Here is a 22,235-nt window from a genome sequence, read left to right as displayed (position 1 = left end):
CTAATGCTAAAATTTATTTGACATTAAAGAGAAAATGGTAAAAGAGGCATGCGAAGAGAATAATAAAATGTTTAGAGAAAATTTTTATTTAAAAAAAATATTTTTTGTATTTTTGATATATGTTTTATTAATTATTTGCAAATTTTCAAAAATTTAATTGTATTTATTAGATTTTTATTTTTTTTAAATTATAAAAAAATATAATCACAAAAATTTATGTAAATTTAATGTGTTTTATTAAAATATATAAAAGATCTAAAATATATAATATTTCAAACCAGACGAAGTAATAAATATACATAAAAGAAATCTGCATCTCTTCTTCTGCTTCTTTTCTTATTTATTAGGACAAGAAGAGATGATGTGTTTCTAACTAACCAGAGAAGAATGAATGCTTAAGAAGAAGAAGAAGACATAGCTTATAGAGTTTCTCTCTCTCTCTCTCTCAAAAAAGTTAAAAAAAAAAATCTTTCTCTCACTTCACTTCCTTCTAGAGAGGAACTATTAAGATCAGAGCTTTTACACTCTTTAAGATTTTTTTCCTTCACATCTGAGCTGAGATCTCTCTAGAGAGAAAAATGGGAACTGCTAGTGAGGAAGCAGTCAAGCAATTACGTACTTTAATGGAAGATGGTCTCTGCTTCTTTCGGTTTCTTCATCTTTTGTTCAAATTCCTAAATCTTTTTTTGTTAAAGCTAATTTCATTTTTTTTCTGGTATGGACAGTTGATGATGAATCACTGAGGGAGTCGTATCGGGTTAGTAATTTCACTTGCTTTCTCTTTAGATGCCTCAGGATAATGATTAAACAACTCCAACATCTTTTGCTTATTGAACCCCCACCAAGATGTGTCATGTCGGCAATGATCTGGATCTATATTTTGAATCATGCTCTAAGTTGTTTGCATTTGGTTTATTCAATATGATCTAATGTTGTTAGAAGGATCTGTGAAGTTGTTGTTGCTGTAGTTAGAAGATCAATACTGGGCTGATCCAGAGTATTCAGTTGGATCTTTACCTACTGGTAGCTTCAGAAAAGACAAATGATTGATAAAAAATGTTGTGTAATGCTTGCAGAACATTCATCAAGGGTATCCCACAGAGACCTTGTTGCGCTTCCTTAAGGCCAGGGACTATAATGTCCACAAATCTCATCAAATGGTTTCAATCTCTTTGTTTTTTTTTTAATTTCTTCTTTTTATATCAGCCTCTCTCTTTTTTTTTTTGGTCTGGGGGCTTAAACTAACACTTGTTACAGTTGCTCGACTGTTTACAATGGAGGACCCAAAACGAGATTGACAATATACTAAATGTGAGTTTTCTGCTTTTGAATCTAATTTCTGTGACCCTTTCATCTTATCCTGTAATTGTTTTTTTTTTTTGGTTCTGTAGAAACCAATTGTTCCTGTTGAGCTGTACAGAGGAATCAGAGACTCTCAGCTTGTCGGTCTCTCTGGTTATTCAAAGGAGGTAACAAGTCTACTACCACTAGTTTGAGTTTCTTTCTTCTTTGACTTTTCTAATAAGCATGTTTGTTTCCAACTAATAAGTTTTGTTTGATTAACTTTTAGGGTCTACCTGTCATTGCCATTGGTGTGGGGCTTAGCACATATGACAAAGCCTCAGTAAGCATCTCTCTTTCTCTTCATTTTAGCCTCAAAATACTTTAATATGAAAGCTGATTCTCTTACCAAATCCTTCATTCAGGTTCACTACTATATACAGTCTCACATTCAAATGAATGAGTACCGAGATCGTGTAGTACTGGTCAGTCCAAAACTCTATTTGTTTTAGCTTTTTTTCTTTTCCTTCTCTACTTTTATGATCTTATTAGTTGTGTGATTTACTTTTCTGCAGCCATCTGCTACAAAGAAACAGGGACGACCAATCTGCACCTGTTTGAAAATTTTGGATATGTCTGGTCTAAAGCTTTCAGCACTAAGTCAAATTAAGGTATTTGATCTAACCTTTGTTCTTTTACTAATTCACATTTGCGTGCTTATGATTTATCTATAATAATTTGTACTTGTTTGCGCAGTTAATGACTGCTATAACCACAATTGACGATTTAAACTACCCAGAGAAGACAGAGACATATTATATAGTCAATGTCCCCTACATATTTTCTGCTTGTTGGAAAACCATAAAGCCTCTGTTGCAAGAGAGAACCAAGAAGAAGATTCAAGTTCTGAAAGGCTGCGGTAAAGATGAGTTGCTTAAGGTAAGCTGCGATTGAACAAACTCATTTGCCCACCAGCAAGTGTTAACTCTTGTGCAACCTAACGCAGGTAATGGACTATGAGTCTCTGCCACATTTCTGTAGAAGGGAAGGGTCTGGATCTGGTAGGCACATCTCAAATGGGACAACAGACAATTGTTTCTCTTTGGACCACTCTTTCCACAAAGAGCTTTACGACTATGTCCATCAACAGGCTCTGGTTAAAGGGTCTAGTGCACCGATCAGACATGGTTCGGTCCACGTTAGGTTCCCTGAGCCAGACACGGAAGGCACCAAGATATTCGACACCTTAGAATCTGAGTTCCAGAAGCTTGGAAATGACAAGGCCTGATAAAGATGAACCCAAAAAAAAAAACCCGGAATTTTCTCTGGTTATAAGTGAAGTTATGAGAAAAAGTATTTTAAGATAAGAATCACCTCCTACTTGTTGAGCATCACAACAAAGACTGTATTGCTTGCATCAGATAAATGCAGGTTTTGTTGGGGAAAAAAAAAGAGAGAAAAAAACGTAATTTCCTCAGGAATGGATCTTTATGTTCATTTTGCAAATAGAGAAAAAGCTTTATTTATATAATTTACAACTCATTTTCTATTTTTGCTAATAGTGACAAGACTACAAAATCTGCACTCATTCTTGATTTACCTCTCCAGCAAAAGATTCCACCAACACTCAATTTGCTAAAAGTCGTACCTATCTTGAAGTCTGTTATTGCAGTTTGTTCATTATTCTTCAGTAGAACCATGTATGATGGGTCATGGGTGCACTCGGCCCCTTAACTATATTACCACCTACCATGTGCCAAGAAAACATTAGCTTCAGCTTTTTCTGCTCCCACTTGTATGACACTGTTGTACGGGAAAACAGAGCCAATGTATCTTGATAATTGGGAGCTCTAAACAATTTTGTAAAGAATTTGAACAAAATTTAAACAATTTTGGAAGCCTATATTCATGTACATTTTCTTCAAATTTCGGGAGCTGTAGCCCAATGTTTCAATTGTCATGCTCATGTTCACCGGCTCTGGCAGGTAATCACCATCAATTAACTGGAGTTGAGATTTCAGGGGCTATAAACATCTTTTGAAAATAAAATTAAAGGATGACTTCAATAAAAAAAAGTTCATAATTTTGGAGGTCCATACATATGTTTATTACCACTAAAAATTTTGGGGACCAAAACTGATGTTTCATAGAGTTGTTCATATAGCGCGAGAATACTAGCTTCTTTGTCTGCTTCATATTTGTTTTTAGATAAGACAGATTGCAAATCTGCCTTCATCTTGTTTGTGAGTATCTCAGTCTTGTTGAAAATAACCATTGTTACAGATAGCTTTTGAGTAGTTAAAAATAGGAAAGTAAAAATCGGGTCATATTAAAAAGTCTTCTTTCTTTCTTATTCAGCAACAATAGCTTCATATGGTAAAGTCTACATCAACTTCAACCTTTTATCTCTTTCTACTGATAAGTCTCATCTTATTCACTAAAACAACTGCCTCCACTAATTCTCTCTACATATACCAACAATAAGATACGTTTCTCTCATTTTCTGTTATCTTTAACCCCTTCCACTCATCTCTCTCTACAATGATGAGAAAAGGAGACGACCGGTTTAGAGCGGTTCACGAAGACGAACCGCTTTTTATCACAGGGAGGAGAACCGGAAGGGTGATAGCGTACCGGGTTTTCTCAGCCTCTGTTTTCTTTTGCATCTGTTGGATTTGGCTCTACAGAGTGACCGCACCAGTAGAGGTTGATGAGAACCGGACCGGTTTAGTTCGATTCGTGTGGTTGGTTATGCTAGTCACAGAGATTTGGTTCGGTTTGTACTGGATAGTCATGCAATCTCCCCGCTGGAACCCGGTTTGGCGGTTCACCTTCACCGATAGACTCTCCCGGAGGTACGGTGACGATCTCCCTAGGCTCGACGTTTTCGTCTGCACGGCGGATCCGGTGATTGAGCCGCCGTTGATGGTGGTCAACACAGTCTTATCCGTAGCGGCTCTAGATTACCCACCGGAGAAACTTGCCGTGTATCTCTCGGACGACGGTGGTTCCGAGCTCACGTTCTATGCTCTTGCGGAGGCAGCTGAGTTTGCTAAAGTTTGGGTTCCGTACTGCAAAAGATTCAACGTTGAACCGAGATCCCCTGCTGCTTACTTGACGTGCAAGGCAAGTGGTTTTGATTCAGCTGAAACAGAGGAAGTGGCTAGGTTGTATAAAGAAATGGCGGCGAGGATTGAAACGGCGGCGAGACTCGGGATAATACCAGATGAGGCGCGTTTGAAGTACGGTGACGGGTTCTCCCAGTGGGACTCTCACGCTACTCGCAGAAACCATGGAACCATTCTTCAAGTAAGTAACGGTTATGTTCTGTAAGAAAACTGCAGCAACCTAACTGAATCTTTGTGTGTTTGCTTCCTTTAATCAGATTTTGGTAGATGGAAGAAAAGGTAATACAGTAACAGTACCAACGTTGGTGTATCTATCGAGAGAGAAGAGACCAGAGCATCATCATCACTTCAAGGCTGGATCCATGAACGCATTGGTAATAGTTTACTTGTTCCACAAGGCATCTTCCTATCTCTTAATGTAACACCGTTTTTCATTCTATCACAGATAAGGGTGTCTTCGAAGATCACATGTGGGAGAATCATACTAAACTTGGACTGTGATATGTACTCAAACAACTCAAAGTCAGCACGCGACGCGCTCTGCATCCTCCTTGATGAGAAAGAGGGGAAAAAGATTGCTTTCGTGCAGTTCCCGCAGTGTTTTGAGAACCTTACCAAGAATGATTTATATGCAAGCATGATGCGAGTTGGATATGATGTAAGTTTGTATATATAGAGGAAGTATTATTATTGATTCTGCTTATAACTAAGCTTTAAAGTTTTTGGAATGTTTTTAATATAAAAAGGTGGAGTTTAATGGATTAGATGGAAATGGCGGTCCATTATACATTGGAACTGGCTGCTTTCACAGAAGAGATGTGATCTGCGGAAGAAAGTATGGCGAGGTAGAGGTTGAAGAAGAAGAAGAATCTGAGTATATTTCAGAGACTGAGATGATTAAGGCTCTTGCAAGCTGCACTTATGAAGAAAACTCTCAATGGGGAAAGGAGGTAAAAGCTGTGATTAATACTTGCTTACTACGAAATGTTTCTTGATCCGGACGCAAACCGGTTTTTGAATATCTCATTCACTCAAAACTAAAGTAAAGAATGTTTGTTTCAATGTACAGATGGGTGTGAAATATGGTTGCCCGGCAGAGGATGTAATAACCGGTTTAGGGATTAAATGCCGTGGATGGAAATCAGCATACTTGAACCCGAAAAAGAAAGCTTTTGTCGGTGTAGCGCCGACCAATTTGCATCAAATGCTAGTGCAGCAAAGGAGATGGTCAGAGGGTAACTTTCAGGTTCTGCTTTCAGTGTATAGTCCGGTTTGGTATGGCCAAGGGAAGATCGGTTTAGGATTGATACTTGGTTACTGTTGCTATTGCCTTTGGGCTCCAAGTTCAGTACCTGTGCTTATTTACTCTGTTTTGACTTCTCTCTGTCTCCTCAAAGGCATTCCTCTGTTTCCAAAGGTAACTATAATAGCTTTACTCTGTTTTTGTTAAATCTTGGGTAAAAAAAAAACGGTCTGCTCTTTGCAGGTCTGGAGCTCGTGGTGGTTTATCCCGTTTGGATACGTGACTGTTGCAGCTAATGCTTATAGCTTAGTCGAGTTCTTGTGGTGCGGAGGTACGTTACGTGGGTGGTGGAACGAGCAAAGGACGTGGCTTTATAGAAGAACAAGCTCGTTTATAGAAGATGCCAGTGACCGTGACAGTTAACTCCTTTGTAAAGTTTGCAACAGCTTGTCTTTTAGGGCATTTCCAATAAAATTTTCTCCAACTCCACTCCATAAACCCCGAGTAATCTTAGCTATTACTCTATTATGAAGTTGAATATTATTTTTTTATAAAATGGTCATTTTAATCTTCAATATTTTTGTTTCATACTTAAATAATATTTAAAATAATATAATAACATAAAAGTAAATATAATACTCCAAAAATATTATTTAATATTTTTGCATAAAACATGCAAAAACTAAGAAAAATCAAAACTATATTATTATAAAACACATTTTTCTCTCTACTTAGAGCGCCACATAGGATTCCAGGTCACAAAGTCGAAGCATGTAAGTGTGTCTGTTCGTCCAAAACACATTGTTTCAATTAAAGTTGTATGGATGTTTATGGGCTTCGTGTACGGGCTTTGTTCTTGGCATGTCACGCGGCCCCTTTTTCAGTTCCAGTGGCCTCCGAGCTACCGCTATGCGATCTATTTATAGGGTTTTCTGATTCTTCCATCTAAAGGAGATGAATCTGCTTAAATCGGCGTGACGATTCAGTTTGTTGAGGGTTTCTATCAAGTCCTTACACCTTCCATCAATCGAAACGAATTCTTCCAGATCCATCGCATTAAGCATGTTCTTAACTCCTTTAGCCACGATTTCCACTTCAATGTGTGTTAATCTTCTGAGAGGTGGTGTTTCTACGAGTATAAAAAGGTATGCTTTCTTCCTCTCCAGATCATCTACATCTTTGAATCACTTTTTTTTTGCGAAGCATAAAGAATCAATATTCAGGAAGATCGTCGAAGGATTCTGACATGGTGGAGATCGCTCCTCCTACCTTTGCTTCGGGTTCGACAACTCTAGAAATCCAGAAAGGTTGAATCTTTGTATCCTTTTATGTAGTTTATCTACCCATTTTCGTTGACTCTATAGGTGTCTTACCTTGAGATTAAACGTCTTTGAGAGATTTAAGAAATAATTCGAGAGTTCTCTGCAGATGTACCGAGAACACTGTGAACATGGGTTTAATAACATAAGAAGACTATGAACATAAGCCTAAGAACATTTCTTACATCGCTTTAAGAAAACTTTGAACATGAGTTTTGTGAACATAAAGCAATCTGAACATGAGTTTAAGAACATAATTACCTTTGAATCCAGTAAGAGCATATCAAGAGACATCAGTTCCCCACCCCCCCCCCCCCCCCCCCACTCGAACATTTCTGGTTTTCCAGAATCTGAGCAACAGCACTTGGACGGTGGAGGAGCCTCGGCCAGGCTTCAGATCAGAAAGGAAGATTGATAAGTTAGCCATTTCACAGGTAATATATAGATTAGTGTTTTCACAGATTGAGAAGATGATGCTCAAGTGAAGAAAGCTAACATTTTTATAGGTGTAGTTCAGAGGTATAACTCACAATTAAAGTCAGATAGTGGTTTATGTTGCCTATGGAGTTAATAAGGTGATAAATGCGATGAATAACTCAGAACGTTTCGAATTATTAGAAGAGAAGGCTATAAGACGCGATTGGAGACAAACAAAGAGATTCTGCAACTCGATTTCAGTAATCCAATTACTCGAGACGCCATTGATGCTGACAGATAACAGAGAAAAAAAATTTAGATACCAAGTGTTAGAAGAAGAAGAAGACGAACCCTAGTTACGGCATGGTAAGCGATGAGGACTGTAAAGTCTATTTTTTGGGCTTTAATTCTTAACATAAATAGAAAGCCCATAAATTTTTATTACTTTCCATAAATTAAACGACGCGTTTTGAATAACAGACACGTGGCGCCGTCTCCTTGCTCGACTTTCCTAGCTGGAATCTGATGTGGAGGGCCTAGGAAGAAGGTAAACACTCCTTTATATAATAAGATAGGTACATGTGTTTTTTAGAATTTGTTTTGATCCCGCAAACTTGAGCAAAACTTGTGATCATGTCATCTCATCCATGTTTTCCTATAACCTTAGATTCATTAGATATACTCATTAGATACCTCGTTAGAACCCTTTTCATATCCACAGATGGCTTTGCCTATTAATTATATAAAAGAGATCACATTGGACTGAAAATGGTGACTGATAAACCAGACTACGGGTATGTTTATTTGTGCACGGACAAATCTTACCTAAAAAGTAAATTGTATTGGTTGTACTTGTATATGTCTGTTGTACCGACAACAATGTAACTTTGGATTCAGTGTATGTGAAATTTAAAATCGAAGAAAAAAATCATAGAAATTTAATTTCACTAAGAAAGAAACACAAAAGATATCTTCAAATCGTAACATAACTATCTTTTCTATTAAAAATCAAAACAAAAGAATAATGCTTCAATTCTTCAATACACCCAACCTAATTACAATATATGATTGATGCCTTGAGCTAGACACATACGAAGAAACACCATGTCATAAATCTGCGTTGAAGCTTGGTTTGCTTTAATGGGGATTTGTCAGTGAACATAAGTCCAAGTGTAATTACTTGCTTACAAGTTCTCTCTTCAATCTTCATATTCTCATCAACCACTCTCTCTAAGTTATCCGACCATAAACTCTTATTTACACATACCTCCTTTCTGGATCTTCTTGTTCCTCACCAGGTTTCAGATTTGTAATCCTTTTCAACACAAACAATCCAAAGTTAAATATATATGTAGATGATAACACAAACGAAAACACATTTAACTTTGAATTTTTTGTATTTTATATTTTCGAAGAAAGAGCCATTACTTGATGAGTTGGTTTCATCTCCAATCATGAATTGAGAAATCTCCAATCATGAATTGAGAAATCAATGGTTCTTGATCATCATCAATAACAAAACACTGCTTGTATTCAGATCAAATGTAATCCTATGCCATTGTTCCAATAGATAAAATACCTTATATAACTCCCATAACCACTCCTAATCTTCTTATCCATGACGAAGTCAATGAAGAATTGAGCCTAAGTCTCTTATATTTTCTCAATCGGTCGATTCTGTAACCAAAGCGATCAAGTTACTGTGGATGATGATGATTAAAGAAATCGACTATCACGTACTTGGTTCCGATAAGGATGCCTCTTTTGGAATTAATGGAAGTTTCCCAGAAATTGATTAGCCTAAACATCAACTTGGAATCTTCTGGTCGTGGTGAAACAAAAGTAGAGAATGGCTTGCACGGTGGTGACTGCTGTTTGATTTGCCTTAGTGCTGGGATGCGTTTGCTGAGCAAGGGATTGTTGGGTTGGGATATATATATATATAGTCTCAAGACGGAAAGGAGAGAGCTGGGATATTTCATTTGAGTGATTAATTAAGGGGTCTTCAAGAGGCATCAATATCTTTGAGTAAGAGGAGGGATGTGGAGAATTACACACCGATTTGTCTGGAGGATAACTTTGATTCCGTCGCAGGCGTTATACGGAGGAAATGGGAAGACAGTGAGTTTTGGAGGGTCTGTAGACGCCGTAAAGAAGAGGAAATTAATACAAACGGGTCAATAAAAGAAATTGGCATATTACGCATCACAGATTCGTGACCCAACAGCTTAACAACTTTGATTACATGAACAAATGATTGGTTAGGAATATTTTGTGCTATGTGGCACCCCTAGAATTACTTCAATTTAGTTCATTTTATATAGTGGAGATAAATTAAACAAAAATTAAGAATGATGCAAAAATTATTATCAAATTCTATTTATTATTCATAGTCATTAATTTCCACATATATGTAATTCCGTAGATTTTATTTAAAAAAATAATACACGCTTCTTATATTTTAGATTAATATAATGTTTCCTAGTAATTGGATTTTGGACCAATAATTTTTTCAATTGATTTTTAAGCTCCCACGTAAGTTAAATTGTCATCTTAATTAAGTGACACCTAAGCAGAGTTTTCTTTAATTAGTACGAACTTAAAGTTATAACTTTTTAAATAATTCTCAATTAATATATAAGGAATGTTAAAATTCAAGTTCCAATAACATTAGATTTGGATTGAATTAAGAATCCCTAAAACCCAAATATTTTGAATACCAATGGACAATATATATCATTCAAGAATCATCAAATCTATAACACTCGATTTTATGAGCATGTTAAAATCTATTAGCCAATAACTATAGAGTTTTAAAATTCTAATAATCATTATAAACGATTTTGTGATTTAATAAACTTAAAAAAAATATATAAACTTCTTTTATTGATGAAATTATCCCTCAGGATTATAGCACCTTTCTCAGATCACATGCGATCTGCTTAAATTTGATCCCAAAAAATAACTACCATACTATTGGCTATCAAAAAAAAAGAACAAGACTTAGGTTCACCCTAGTATTGGCTAGGGGTGAACCTTTAAATTCACCAATCCTTTTATTACCAATCAAAATATCACCTAGATAAACAATAAAATAGATTAATTTTATTTAAAAAAATCTGAAATAATTGAAACAAAAAATATAACGCCAATTTTAATGATGCTAACACTACTAACTAAACCCTAAACTTTAAACGCAAATCCTAAACCCTAAACCCAAGCCCTATATCCTAAACCCAAATCCTAAACCCTGAATCCAAATCGTAAACCCTAAACCCAAACCTTATATCCTAAACCCAAATCCTAGACTCTAAACTCAAACCATATACCCAAACCTAATCCCTTGACCCTAAACTTAAATCGTAAACTCTGAACCCAAATCCTATATCTTAAAGGTTTGGATTAATGTTGATGTTGTTTCTTTAGGGTTTAAGGTTTGGGTTTAGAGTCTAGGTTTGGATTTAGGATTTAGGGTTTGAGTTTAAGGTCTAGGGTTTGGGTTTAGAGTTTACGGTTTGGGTTTAGGATTTGGGTTTAAGATATAGGGTTTGAGTATAGGATTTATATTTAAGGTTTAGGGTTTTGAATTTAGGGTTTAGGGTTTAGATTTAAGGTTTGAGATTTAGGGTTTAGTTAGTGGCGTTAACGTCATTAAAATGAGCGTCATTATTTTTTTCAATTATTTTAGATTTTATTTTAAAATAATCTATTTTATTAATAATCTATGTGGCATTTTGATTGGTAATAAGAGGAAAGGTGAATTTAAAGGTTCACCTTAGGGGTGAACCTAAGTTTTGTTCGAAAAAAAAGAGCCAAGACAGTTTATTAATCTTGATAATTAACAATAAAGATATAGAATTCATTTAGTTAAATAATATATTGTAATTATGGATCATTGCGAATGTATATTTTGGATTGAAACCTTTGAATATTGGGAGAATTTGGTGTATATTTATAACAGGGGAAAAACTCACAATATACCCATGCTGCAGTACATGCCCGGAAAAGAGACAGGTTTGGGCCAAAAGGTGACGGAAATAACCTTCGAAGCGCGTGTGCGTGTCGAGGCAGAGGAAAGGAAAAAGAGCATGTGCGTAAAAGAGTTGTACCAAACCTATAATAGAATAGTCTGCCACTTCTATATCATAAGCACACACTTAATTACTCAAAACATCGCAAATTCTCGTCCATTAGGAACGTGTGGCTACTAATAAATCTCTGTATCTCCTCTTCCATACTGCTTTTCGGTAAAAATAGGAAACATAAAGTTTAAAAATGTCCGAAGAAGAAGACAGCAGAGGAGTTAAAACAAAAGGAGACAGCGAAGAGGTATGTAGTTTCGACATTAAAGTTCTGAAGGATAGCAGATTTTGGTAGGTGGGATGGTGAATATGATATGTAGGGTACGTTATATAAGGAGTTAATTTTAAAAGGCTCATATGAGATGAAGCGATGTTCTCTTGTTTTATATAATAAAGGTTCAACCCAAAGATTAAATATGTAACGATAAACGTTAAATATCAGATAAAGCAGCAAGGTTTCTATGCTACAAAGGATAATGGAAAGAACCGATCTAAGAATATTTTTTTGGCTTTTACGTGCGTATGCAGATGACGGTGCAGGACAACATAATGATAGTAACTGGGCCTTGGGTCCGCGAGGATGACGGGAAATGGATCTTCGATGCCCTAACAGAAGAAGGCACAAAAAGCATTACCCTGAAGTCGGGTTTGGAATAAGAAGAATTAGTGAACTTGGTGAAGGAAGCTCTCAGCCTCGGGGTACGAAACTTGCATACCAATATCCGACGTGGATGCAAATCGACGATGGTGATGGGTCAACACTGCAGTTCATATCAGACGATCATGAGGAGGAGGTATTTGTCCAAATGAGGCGCAAAATCAAAGAAGTAAACCTCTTTGTTACCGTCTCGGAGCCGAGAGTCCCATATGCGAATGTTACAGATCAAAACCTTGCCAGGAATGAAAACGATGACGACTCAGATGAGGGAGAAGGGTTTGAGGACGATTGGGTGGATTTTGCGATGTCGGACACACCTTTGACACGTCCACACAAAAAAAAAATGACGTTAGTGGGAGTTTCGGTGGACCGCCGGTGTGTCCTATTCCACATAAACAAAATGGAATAGTCATTTGCGAGCCAATCATTCGCCTAGCAAGTCCCACAGAGCGCGAGAGTTATCGAGAGAAAGGGAAAGCCATCGACATAGGAGGGGACATCGTTGGTTGGCGTGCGGATGTCATTCATCCACTCATGTCAACTACCAAATCTGGATATGGGGGAAATGGAGAAAGTAGTCGTGCTGTGCGGCGTCGATTGTTCGAGGAACCTATGCATCGAGGGGTTGAAGATGTTGAAATGGAGGAATCTGGCAGAGCAGACTGGAGCCAATAGAAGGAGGTACACTTATTGCGCCCACCCCTAGCGCACAACCAAGTAGCCTATACACATGGACGCGATTCCAAGACTCTCTGCATGACCTGCTTAACGACCAAAGCACAAAACCTGTACTCTTTGCACTCGATGCGCCACCTGTTATTGACAGCGCCGAGGAGAATGGTAAGTATATAGGAATACTATACGTTATATAAATATAGTATAGAATATATTCGAGTATTAACAAAGACGCTATTTATACTGCATGCCTAAATGCAGCTTTAGAAGCTGTCCCATATGAAGGGGACAATCTGTTTGTGGGGCAGGTTTTCAAGTCAAAGACCGACTGCAAAATCAAAATTGCAATTCATACCATAAATAAGAAGTTCCACTTTAAGACAAGGCACTCCACACTCTCATTTATGGTTCTTATTTGTGTTGCTATTGACTGTCCTTGGAGAGTGTACGCGGCAAAGGTTGATGGAACTAGGAATTTTTAGATAAGACAAGCAACCCTGAGGCATTGTTACTCGGTTGATGCTAGGAGGAACTACCATAAGCAGGCGACGACACAAGTCATTGGAGAGCTCATACAATCACGTTTCGTTGGAATAAAGATTGGCCCGACCATCGCAACAGTAAGGAAAATGATGTTAGACGACAACCACGTCAACGTCTCGTATTGAAAATCATGGAGGGGACTTGAAATTGCAATGGAGAGTGTATTAGGATAGATGGCAGGAAGTTATGCACTAATGCCTGCGTATATGGGCCTGCTAGAAACCACAAACCCCTGTTCCATTTGTGTTCTCGAGAGATAAACGCAGTCTTGTGTCCTCGTCTTTGTATTTGTCTTTTCGGCCTAATCTGCATATGATCCAATCTGGAGTTATCGTCTTTTCGCTACCAAACAAATATTCCCAAACAGGGCCATCTCCACCGCATTGCTTCGCCTTGGATTTCTCTTTTTTTTTTTGCCTTTTGCTACACGCTGTTCGGCCACCGACGCAGTTGGAGGTGTCCCACAATTGAGTCCAATTACTAAAGCAAAGTCCTCAATGCCATATCGGATTGGCTTCCCTGCGAACACCCACCACAACTCATACAGCTTCTGTGTAACCAACTGGCGGGACAACAGCTGGTGAACAAACCTAACTGAAAATGTATGTGATCCCATTAGCATGAGTTGTCGAAATTGAGATTCCACCAACATCTCATGTTGAGCATCTGAAAGTGCTGCTTTTACGATCTCAATCCACCGCAGATTGAAATAGTTGTTAATTCTTTTTCGGCCCGTCGGTTCATATCCGGTCTCGAACAAGCTCTATGGCAAACCTAGCTCTTCCATTATTTCCCTGCAAAGACACAACATGAGGCCTACTATACGAACAGACCCATCCAAATAGACATATATTCAAGTCAATAGCACAGGACTGTGTAACCCTCCGTTCATGTAACCATACGACATCATACTATTATTTATCTAGCATAGTATAGTGAAAGGTGAAACGAGACTGCATACTATTCTTTATCTAACATAGTATAGTTATTGTAATTCGCTTTCAACACTCTGAACAAGCGCAGAAACGATTTGCAGACACAAGACGACACAAACGAACACGCGAAACGTGACATATTACAGACTGTGTTTAAAAACAAAAGCGCATGCAAAAGATTCGCTTAATTAAATCGCATGCAACGGAAACGAATAACCACACATACACGGAGTCGCGCCAAACATACTATTCTTTATCTAACATAGTATAGTTATTCTGCTTGTCTTTCAACACCCCAACCAAACACAGAAACGATTTGCAGACACCAAACACATAAACAAACATGCGTAACTGGATATTAATCTCTCGTTTAAAAACTTAAATCGCATGCAAAAGTTATGTAAATTTACCTCTCTACTCAGCCAACGGTCACAACTTCTTCACAGATCTGCAAATTGAAGTGGAATGGGTCGATCTAAGTTCCGTAAACAGAATTGGTTTGGGGGAAAAAGGATATGCTAAATTAATGATTCCGATACACTGGACAGCTACGATTTAAGTTTGTACCTCGATTATTTTCGTTAACCCTCTTCAATCGCGAGTCCCACCGTCGATTACAACCGCCTCGTAAACCCTAGCTTCTGATATCCATTTACTCGCTCTATACCACACAGACTTACAATAGAGAACCCCTTATCCTCCAAAGCGACACAAACTTGCGACTCACAATAGAGAACCCTTTTTCCTCCAAAAGCAACACAAACTTGCTTCGTCTTTGTCGGGTTGTTATTTTTATAAAACTTTGAAATGTTTCAGTTTCCAGGGGTTAGGGAAACGAAATAGCCGGTGGGGCCTACAGTTTTCCACGCACATGATGGGGTATTTTGGCCAGTATACACAAATATATAAATTGTATCCTAGCCAAAGAAATGCTATGGATAGAAGCTTAATTTCATGGACCGTTATAGTTATGAGTCCAAATTTCCCTTGAATATTTTAGGTAATCAACTATTAGGCCATATGGAAAAAGAAGAATATGGAAAAAAAAAACAAACAGTTTCTCTCTCCTCTATCCTCCCTCTCCGCTCTCTCTTGGGCTCTAATTAAAAGTGAATAAAGTCTCTGGCGTCCGGCGGCGCGTGAGTGCATGTGCCGGCGCCGGAGGGCCCCTCCCTCCCCCTTCCTCTTTGATGTTTGATGTTCGTTGTCTCTATGCGTTCCGTGTCGATATGCTTGTGGATTTGCAGTAGGGTTACGACCAGGTTTGAAGCTTTGCGCGCAGCCTCTCAGATCTGGTGTCGTCTCTGCTACTGGTGACTTCACAGTGAGGCTCTGAAGCAGCTTGTGCGGCGGATGGTCGGATTTTAGGGCTTTGTGGGTAGATCAGTTTTAAGTTCATTTCCCCCGGAAGTCTTGTCGTTGAAGATTGGTCATGGTTAGGTCTTGATTTTGAGTCTTTGGTTCTACCAGAGTTCAAGTTGGGTTCTTTCGGCGAAGGGGGTTAGTCTTCAGGGTCTCTCTGGCGTCGGAGTGGCTCGGAGCTATCGTCCCTTAACCAAGTGAATTTCGTTGCTTCCTTAGAACGGAAGCGGGTCTCAGACAAGTGCACGCAGAGGAGATGGTGTTTTGTTCTGGTTCAGACTCGTGTGAAGATTTGGGTTGTTAGTAGCCTGGTGTCGTCTATGGCTTCGGGTGGACAGCTCGTATGGACACTTCTCTTCAGTTATCATCTTCACGGCTCCATTTCTAGCTATTTCCGGGCTTTGGTCATGCTTACGTTCAGTTTTGTCTCAAGGCTTCATTGGTTCAGCCTCTCTTCATTGACACCGGAGGAGGTTTCTCACATATAGGTTATGGTCTTTGGTTCTCATGGGCTTCAAATGGCGAGGCTGTGCTCGGGAGTCATTCACACCTTGGTGTCTTCGTTTGATCTAGGCCGCTTCCGAGGACCACTTTAGATCTTCATGCTCTCGTGGTGGTGTGCCTGATATTCCTTATAGGTAGTGAGACTACTAGCTAGATTGGGAGTGACGATGCTTCCAGCCCGCTTTTTCTGCAGGTTTCCTAGGCGGCAGTAGCGAGCACTTGTTCGGTTTGGGATGCGGTTCTAAGCGTCGTGTGGCGTTACATACAAACCGGCTTTGGTGGCATTGCAAGGCTATTGGCAGGTATATGAATCCTCCCCTATGGTCGTCTTGTGCTTCATCGACACAGAAGGTTACTAGCTTCGTGGAGATCATCGGGAACTAGCTACTCCGGAGACGTCAAGGGAATTCCCGACATCCGAGGCAACGAAGACAACCTCACTTTTTCGAGAATCAACGTCAATGGTTGAGAACGGCTACCGATATCGAAGAATTTCGAAAAACAAACTAGTGGAACGTGTCGGGTTTAGTGGATGGACGAAACTAGGCATGTAATAGATTGACTTTGATACTTTTGTTCAAAATAAGCTTGTAACCGTATCTGATTACCGATATATTAGGCATATTTTATTTCTATAAATATATACATATATATATATAGATATATATATATATATATATATATTAAAAAAAATGGAAAAAAAAAAGAATATGAGAGCAAATACCGGGGTTTGGGATAGGACATTTGAGTGTGATTCGGTGGATATTTCTTTTCGGGGTCAAATATTGATCTTTGAGAATATCCTTTCTGCTGGGGCCTACACATACATAAGAAAACTTGTTCGTTACGACGAATTAAAGTTTACCGTCCTTGTTGCCCCAAAGGACATTTTGGTAGTAACGTTTGGTACTTTTACTGTAAAAATCCTTGTAAATAATTTTAACAGTACACTTACAGCTATTTGCAGTTAATCTTTTAAAATTTATACAAGTAATTTAACTTTATTGAGAAGTCTATAATGAATATTACTATTACAGACTGTCGTAACCTTGTTCCTTAGTTTTCTTATTTGGATATTTAATTATAGTTTTTATTTATTTTAACGTTATTTTTATAAAGATTAGTAATCTTATATTGTTCCCAAGCAACTATTTTAGTTTATTTACAAGGATTTAAATGTTATTTTAGTTAAATAATAATTTAAATGTTCTTTTGACAAACAAAAAAGGTTAGTTTGTTGTTATACCAGTGGTGATTTTGATGTTTCTTGTACCAAATTAGTTTAAAATCACAATTTTTGCGTTTCAACTTACTCGGTTATCTTTATTAAAACCCACACCAAGGCCCATATTATGATCCAATATGAAGTGTTTGTTAACCATGTAACTAGGATTCCTTAGGACTATATATATGTTGTTAGATGGTTAGTGTCGGTAACTTTGGCTGCGTTGAATGCAGCCTCTCCTTTCATATTTATGAATCATTTACAATCTTACTTATTTTGGTGACAAGCCTAAAGATTCTTCCTTTCTTTAGTTTCATTGCACAATAAAGCTTCTTAAAGCTATTTCATTTTCTGTCTCAATAAACTCTTATGAGCAGAATCTATCTTGTTTTCAGTTTATTCACATGGTAGCAGAGCTTCAGTCGATTTATTGGGAGTATCTCTTTTCCTCTTCTAGCTTCCGCTTACTCTATCCCCACTAAAGCATTCAGATTTTTGAAGTCGTCACTTCACTGCCGTTTCTGAGAACCCGTTGAAGCCAAATCGTAGTCAAGCTCCATCCTTTGTGTTTAAAACAGTGAAGTTATTTTCGGCTTCTATCTAAATCAGACATCTCATGATCTGGAAATTATGTTCAAGCTCGCTCAGAGATTATCAACTCGTCTCCGTCTCTAAAACATGTCGTCCTCTTCCTGGAGCTTCAAGCAAAGTGGGTCTAAAGAAACATCACACAAAAGCTTCACGTCAGCAGGGTTGTGGTAACGCGTCGGAGACTATGGTCATCTTACTCAGAGCTTGCTTGTATCAATGCCAGATACAACAAAGAAAAGAGATGGGTTTTGAAAATTTGGTGAAGCATTGAGCGAAGCCGTGACATCACATCAAAAAAAAAAAAAAAAAAAAAATCAGAGATCATGGGCAGAAAATCCAGCGTGTACTCGATCCAAGGTAATTTCTTTGTTCTAAGACAGAACAGAACATAGAGTATTGCCTTGTAGTAATAGTTTGATAGGACATTGCTGGTTCGGTGCTTTGTTGGCTGGTTCAGATGATGACTAGCATAGACTAAGTCTGGAATTAAGAGGTTAGTTGGAATGGTGCTTGAATAGGCTTGTTTTGGGTTCGATAAAGATGGGATTTATGGTTGAAAGTTCCTGGTTTGACGGATGCACACCAGATGCTTGATGAAATGCTAAAGAGAAGTTATTTTGCTGAAGATTCATTGAGATTGTGGTTTAATGAAAAACAGTAGTTGGGTTAAGAAGAAGACATTAAGAGCAAGATGTGGCTGCAAACGGATAGAAGAGTGCTTATGTTGAAGGCTAGCTTGTAGTAAGCAAAAGAAGGAGCATGGTGTTTGACTCAAAGCTGAGACATAGTTACATTATTGTCACCTGAAGCATGAAGACAGTGGGTGATTTTCCTTTAGTAAAATAGAAAGGGAGTACCTCTGAGAGAGTTTGGAAGCTCTACAAGTATCTACCCTAAGGAATGGTAAGAAGCACCTCTGAGAAAGTTTATGATAATTCTACAAGTGCAAAAGACACCTCTGAGAGAGTTACGTTAGCTTTACAAGTGCATACCAAGTTATGGCCACACATACCTCTGAGAGAGTTTATAAAGCTCTACAAGTATAGGCCAATATGAAGTTGTATATGGCTTTGAAGAAGAAAATATGCTCTGCTCTTATCAGCTACATTCTACCTTCAGTCCACATGTCCAAGACTTGCTACAGACCTCATCACCAACTAGTCTTCTACAAGTACACCCAAGTAATCAGGTTGTGGTTTCAAACTCAGCAGCTTCGTGTTCACCCGCAGCTAAGTTTGCGGGAGAGTATTAAAGCCCACACCAAGGCCCATATTATGATCCAATATGAAGTGTTTGTTAACCATGTAACTAGGGTTCCTTAGGACTATATATATGTTGTTAGATGGTTAGTGTCGGTAACTTTGGCTGCGTTGAATGCAGCCTCTCCTTTCATATTTATGAATCATTTACAATCTTACTTATCTTGGTGACAAGCCTAAAGATTCTTCCTTTCTTTAGTTTCATTGCACAATAAAGCTTCTTAAAGCTATTTCATTTTCTGTCTCAATAAGCTCTTGTGAGCAGAATCTATCTTGTTTTCAGTTTATTCACAATCTTAACCCTTGATTATTAGACAAAAGAAAAATAACCAAGTAACATTGTTGGACATGAATGATGAATCCAAATATACATCAGATTCTATATCAGGCGGCTTGACTATTAAATTAATTAGTGTACTAACTATATATAGAAGTCTTAGGTTACTTTTTCTTATTTAACCTCAGACTAATTTTTTAAAACCTTAGACTAATTTACTAGTCAAGAAGAAAAAGTAACCACATTGGCATTAATCAAATACATACATGTCAGCTTCTAACATTAACATCAAGGGTAATAAGACACGATTATCTTTCATTGATCAGGAAGATATATAGTTCAAGGCGAGTGAGATTTTATATCTATCTGTTTTCAAACAAGGCTTGCATATAACGGTTGTTAATTAATAAAAAGAAAAGAAAAAGTTTAAGGTGGGCTCCAATAAAGTAGTAGTGTCAGTCTAGGGTTTAAGGGTGTCGTTTTCTATGAAAAAAAAACAAACAATTCATGGTTGCCAATTTGTGATAGGGAAACCCTTTGAAATCGAAATGATTAACAAAGAGATAAATACAAAAGTTAACCTAAAAGACACATATTTGTTAATCCGGGGCGAATCCAAAAGTGACTATGACTGGGTACAATTTTTGGTGGACACATAAACATTAGCGAGAAAATACAGTAGCTTTCAAAAAATATTATGAGTGGATGTGCACCCTCATTTTTCTTACTGGCTTCGCCCCTTATCCTTCACCAAAATGACCTTTTCGTAATTACTTATAAGTTTCTCTCTGTGAAGACTTTCTAAATACGGAGTATTTTTTTTGTCAACAGTAGCCTTTCTAAATAATAAGCGAATACACATTCAAATATTTTTGATAATATCCGTGTATGTTGTAGCACGTCCCGATTTCAAAAATGTGATTTGAGTATAATAATCTTGTGGGGTTCAATTTGATGCCAAACATTCTTTGTGTAAATCCAGATTTTTGGAAGTCTTTTGCCAATTTGTTTCTAAGTTGCAGTTTTCCTTTTCTGAAGAATCCAAAAAGCTAATAAGTATTATAATGGTTTGATTATGTGTAACATAGATATATATATATATATATATTATTGGTTCAAAGTTATTATAATCATCATACGTGTAGTAATATTGATTTAATAATAGGAGCCATAATTTGTTCTTTAACAAACAAATAGTAAGCAAAATAAAAGTTTCCAATACAGATTTTAACTATCTTTCCTCATTTTACTTATTATCAAACATGTAATTAACAGTTTAACACATAACGAACTGACTACTACCAACAACAAATTGTCCCATAAACTCAAATGAAAACCACCTTTTGTGATCTCTTAGAAAAAATAAATATCTACATTGCGACACATGCAAAACTTCAATTTTTTATGATTGGTTTGTTTTGAGTTTGTGTTAGCGGAGACCGCGTTATCTACTATAATTATCTGTAAGCTTTATTGACCTTTGTAAACGTTTTTTTTTTAACTAACTTTTTTTTTTTTTTTGATTAACCTGGAGGTATTCCAGGCCCATGGAGAGGCCCAGACTAATCCCCAAGGGGAGGTGCAGCCCACGGATAGACCCTCTCTCCGGGTATTCAAATAGGCCCTAAAGCATGGGCCCATATCCGTGTTGGGTGACCAGGATAATTGTGACTTAGTTTCGCGCAGCAGGCGGATCGAACCTGAAACATGTTGGTGTCTCAGCCCCGTCTCCTTACCACTCGACCACAATCACCCGGTCATCAATGACAACAATATCAGAATTCGTTAAACGGGAGAATTGAGGATAGGGGGTATAACTAATAGTATTAAATATTTTGCAGGACCTGATCAAATATAAAGCAATAGTAGTTTTTGTTTAGTTAAAACAAATCTAAACTTTTTTGAGAAAGAAAACAAATCTAAACTTAAGGGACTAAAACTTGAAAAAAAAAAAGAGTACACGAATAAACAGTGCTGATAAATAGTACAACAGTCGCTCACAGTTCATATCTCCTTTCCTTGTTGTCCATTTTTGGTGACGTTCATTGTTCATATCTCTTCTCTTTTTTCTTTCTCCGTTTGAGGTGACGTTACGAAGGTAGAATAGTTTTTCTTTTCTCCTCATTTCTTTTATTTTTTGAAGCATATCATCTCCATAGCAAAGTTATTGAGCTTTTTACAGATTAGACTTTTGTTTATTTTTTACACACAACTTTCTTACGGTCAGATCTGTGTTATTTAGTATCATTATAAATACTTTTTTGATGTGACATAGCGACCTGATTTGACAGATGGAAGAAATGGAAGAAGAAGAAGATGATGATGATGAAGTCTATTCTTATGGAGGAGGAAAAGGCTATAAAGCCAACAACAAAAAACGAAAAAGAAAAAGGAAAAGCCCACCCAACCTCAGAAATTGGTCCCATCCGATGACAATTTTCCAACAGTTAAGCATCTGTTTCTTTTTAATTTGTCTTTTAGTTTGAGTGAGAGACATCTCTTGTAACCTAGCCGGCCGTTTTTTCCTTCTGGTCGCCGGAATGTTTACTCCGATTTGCTCTTTATCTCGAGCTTTTAGGAGAGTGAAGAATTTTTTAGCATAAAACTTGTTGGAATTTATATATATATTATATATATAATTTTTTTTTTTTTTTAAAATAGAGACATCTTATCCTAGTTCCATCTAAAACCTTATAAGTTTTTTTTTTGTTGAAGGATCTTGAAGAAGGCACTACA

The 22,235-nt window shown here is 37.4% G+C and overlaps 3 protein-coding genes and 1 long non-coding RNA gene across 7 annotated transcripts in view; 3 read left to right on the top strand and 1 right to left on the bottom strand.

Moving 5' to 3' along the window:
• Positions 1 to 307: 307 nt before the first annotated feature.
• Positions 308 to 2,813, top strand: LOC103832555 (phosphatidylinositol/phosphatidylcholine transfer protein SFH1). The gene is made up of 10 exons (XM_009108575.3): positions 308 to 633; positions 726 to 757; positions 1,077 to 1,160; positions 1,258 to 1,311; positions 1,392 to 1,469; positions 1,571 to 1,624; positions 1,707 to 1,766; positions 1,857 to 1,952; positions 2,038 to 2,220; positions 2,288 to 2,813. The coding sequence occupies exons 1-10, from the start codon at positions 579 to 581 to the stop codon at positions 2,567 to 2,569; spliced, it is 978 nt and encodes a 325-aa protein (XP_009106823.1). The 5' UTR covers positions 308 to 578; the 3' UTR covers positions 2,570 to 2,813.
• A 267-nt stretch (positions 2,814 to 3,080) lies between these two features.
• The window catches only part of LOC103832717 (cellulose synthase-like protein E1), a 21,155-nt gene continuing 2,000 nt past the window's right edge, over positions 3,081 to 22,235 (top strand). Inside the window, exons 1-6 of one of the 4 annotated variants that reach the window (XM_033277761.1) lie at positions 3,081 to 4,590; positions 4,667 to 4,783; positions 4,855 to 5,067; positions 5,156 to 5,359; positions 5,479 to 5,704; positions 6,876 to 7,011. In XM_033277761.1, coding sequence (XP_033133652.1) covers positions 3,823 to 4,590; positions 4,667 to 4,783; positions 4,855 to 5,067; positions 5,156 to 5,359; positions 5,479 to 5,704; positions 6,876 to 6,964 — 1,617 coding nt within the window. In that variant the 5' untranslated portion in view covers positions 3,081 to 3,822 and the 3' untranslated portion in view covers positions 6,965 to 7,011. Of the gene's footprint in view, positions 4,591 to 4,666; positions 4,784 to 4,854; positions 5,068 to 5,155; positions 5,360 to 5,478; positions 5,827 to 5,895; positions 6,228 to 6,875; positions 7,012 to 22,235 lie in introns of those variants that run through there. The other 3 variants (XM_018653933.2, XM_033277759.1, XM_033277760.1) reach the window with 3 other exon arrangements.
• Positions 6,933 to 7,773, bottom strand: LOC117127428. Its single transcript, XR_004450440.1, has 2 exons — positions 7,468 to 7,773; positions 6,933 to 7,362 (listed from the first exon to the last, which is right to left on the bottom strand). It is a non-coding gene; the product is annotated as an uncharacterized LOC117127428 (long non-coding RNA).
• The window catches only part of LOC103832553 (cathepsin L-like), a 34,213-nt gene continuing 19,826 nt past the window's right edge, over positions 7,849 to 22,235 (top strand). Inside the window, exon 1 of the mRNA XM_009108574.3 lies at positions 7,849 to 19,479. The gene's annotated coding sequence lies outside the window, so the exon portion shown is untranslated. The remainder of the gene's footprint in view (positions 19,480 to 22,235) is intronic.

This window comes from Brassica rapa, chromosome A08, assembly GCF_000309985.2.
Source record: "Brassica rapa cultivar Chiifu-401-42 chromosome A08, CAAS_Brap_v3.01, whole genome shotgun sequence".
Taxonomy (NCBI): Eukaryota; Viridiplantae; Streptophyta; class Magnoliopsida; order Brassicales; family Brassicaceae; genus Brassica; species Brassica rapa.
This window is presented reverse-complemented; position numbering and strand designations above follow the sequence as displayed.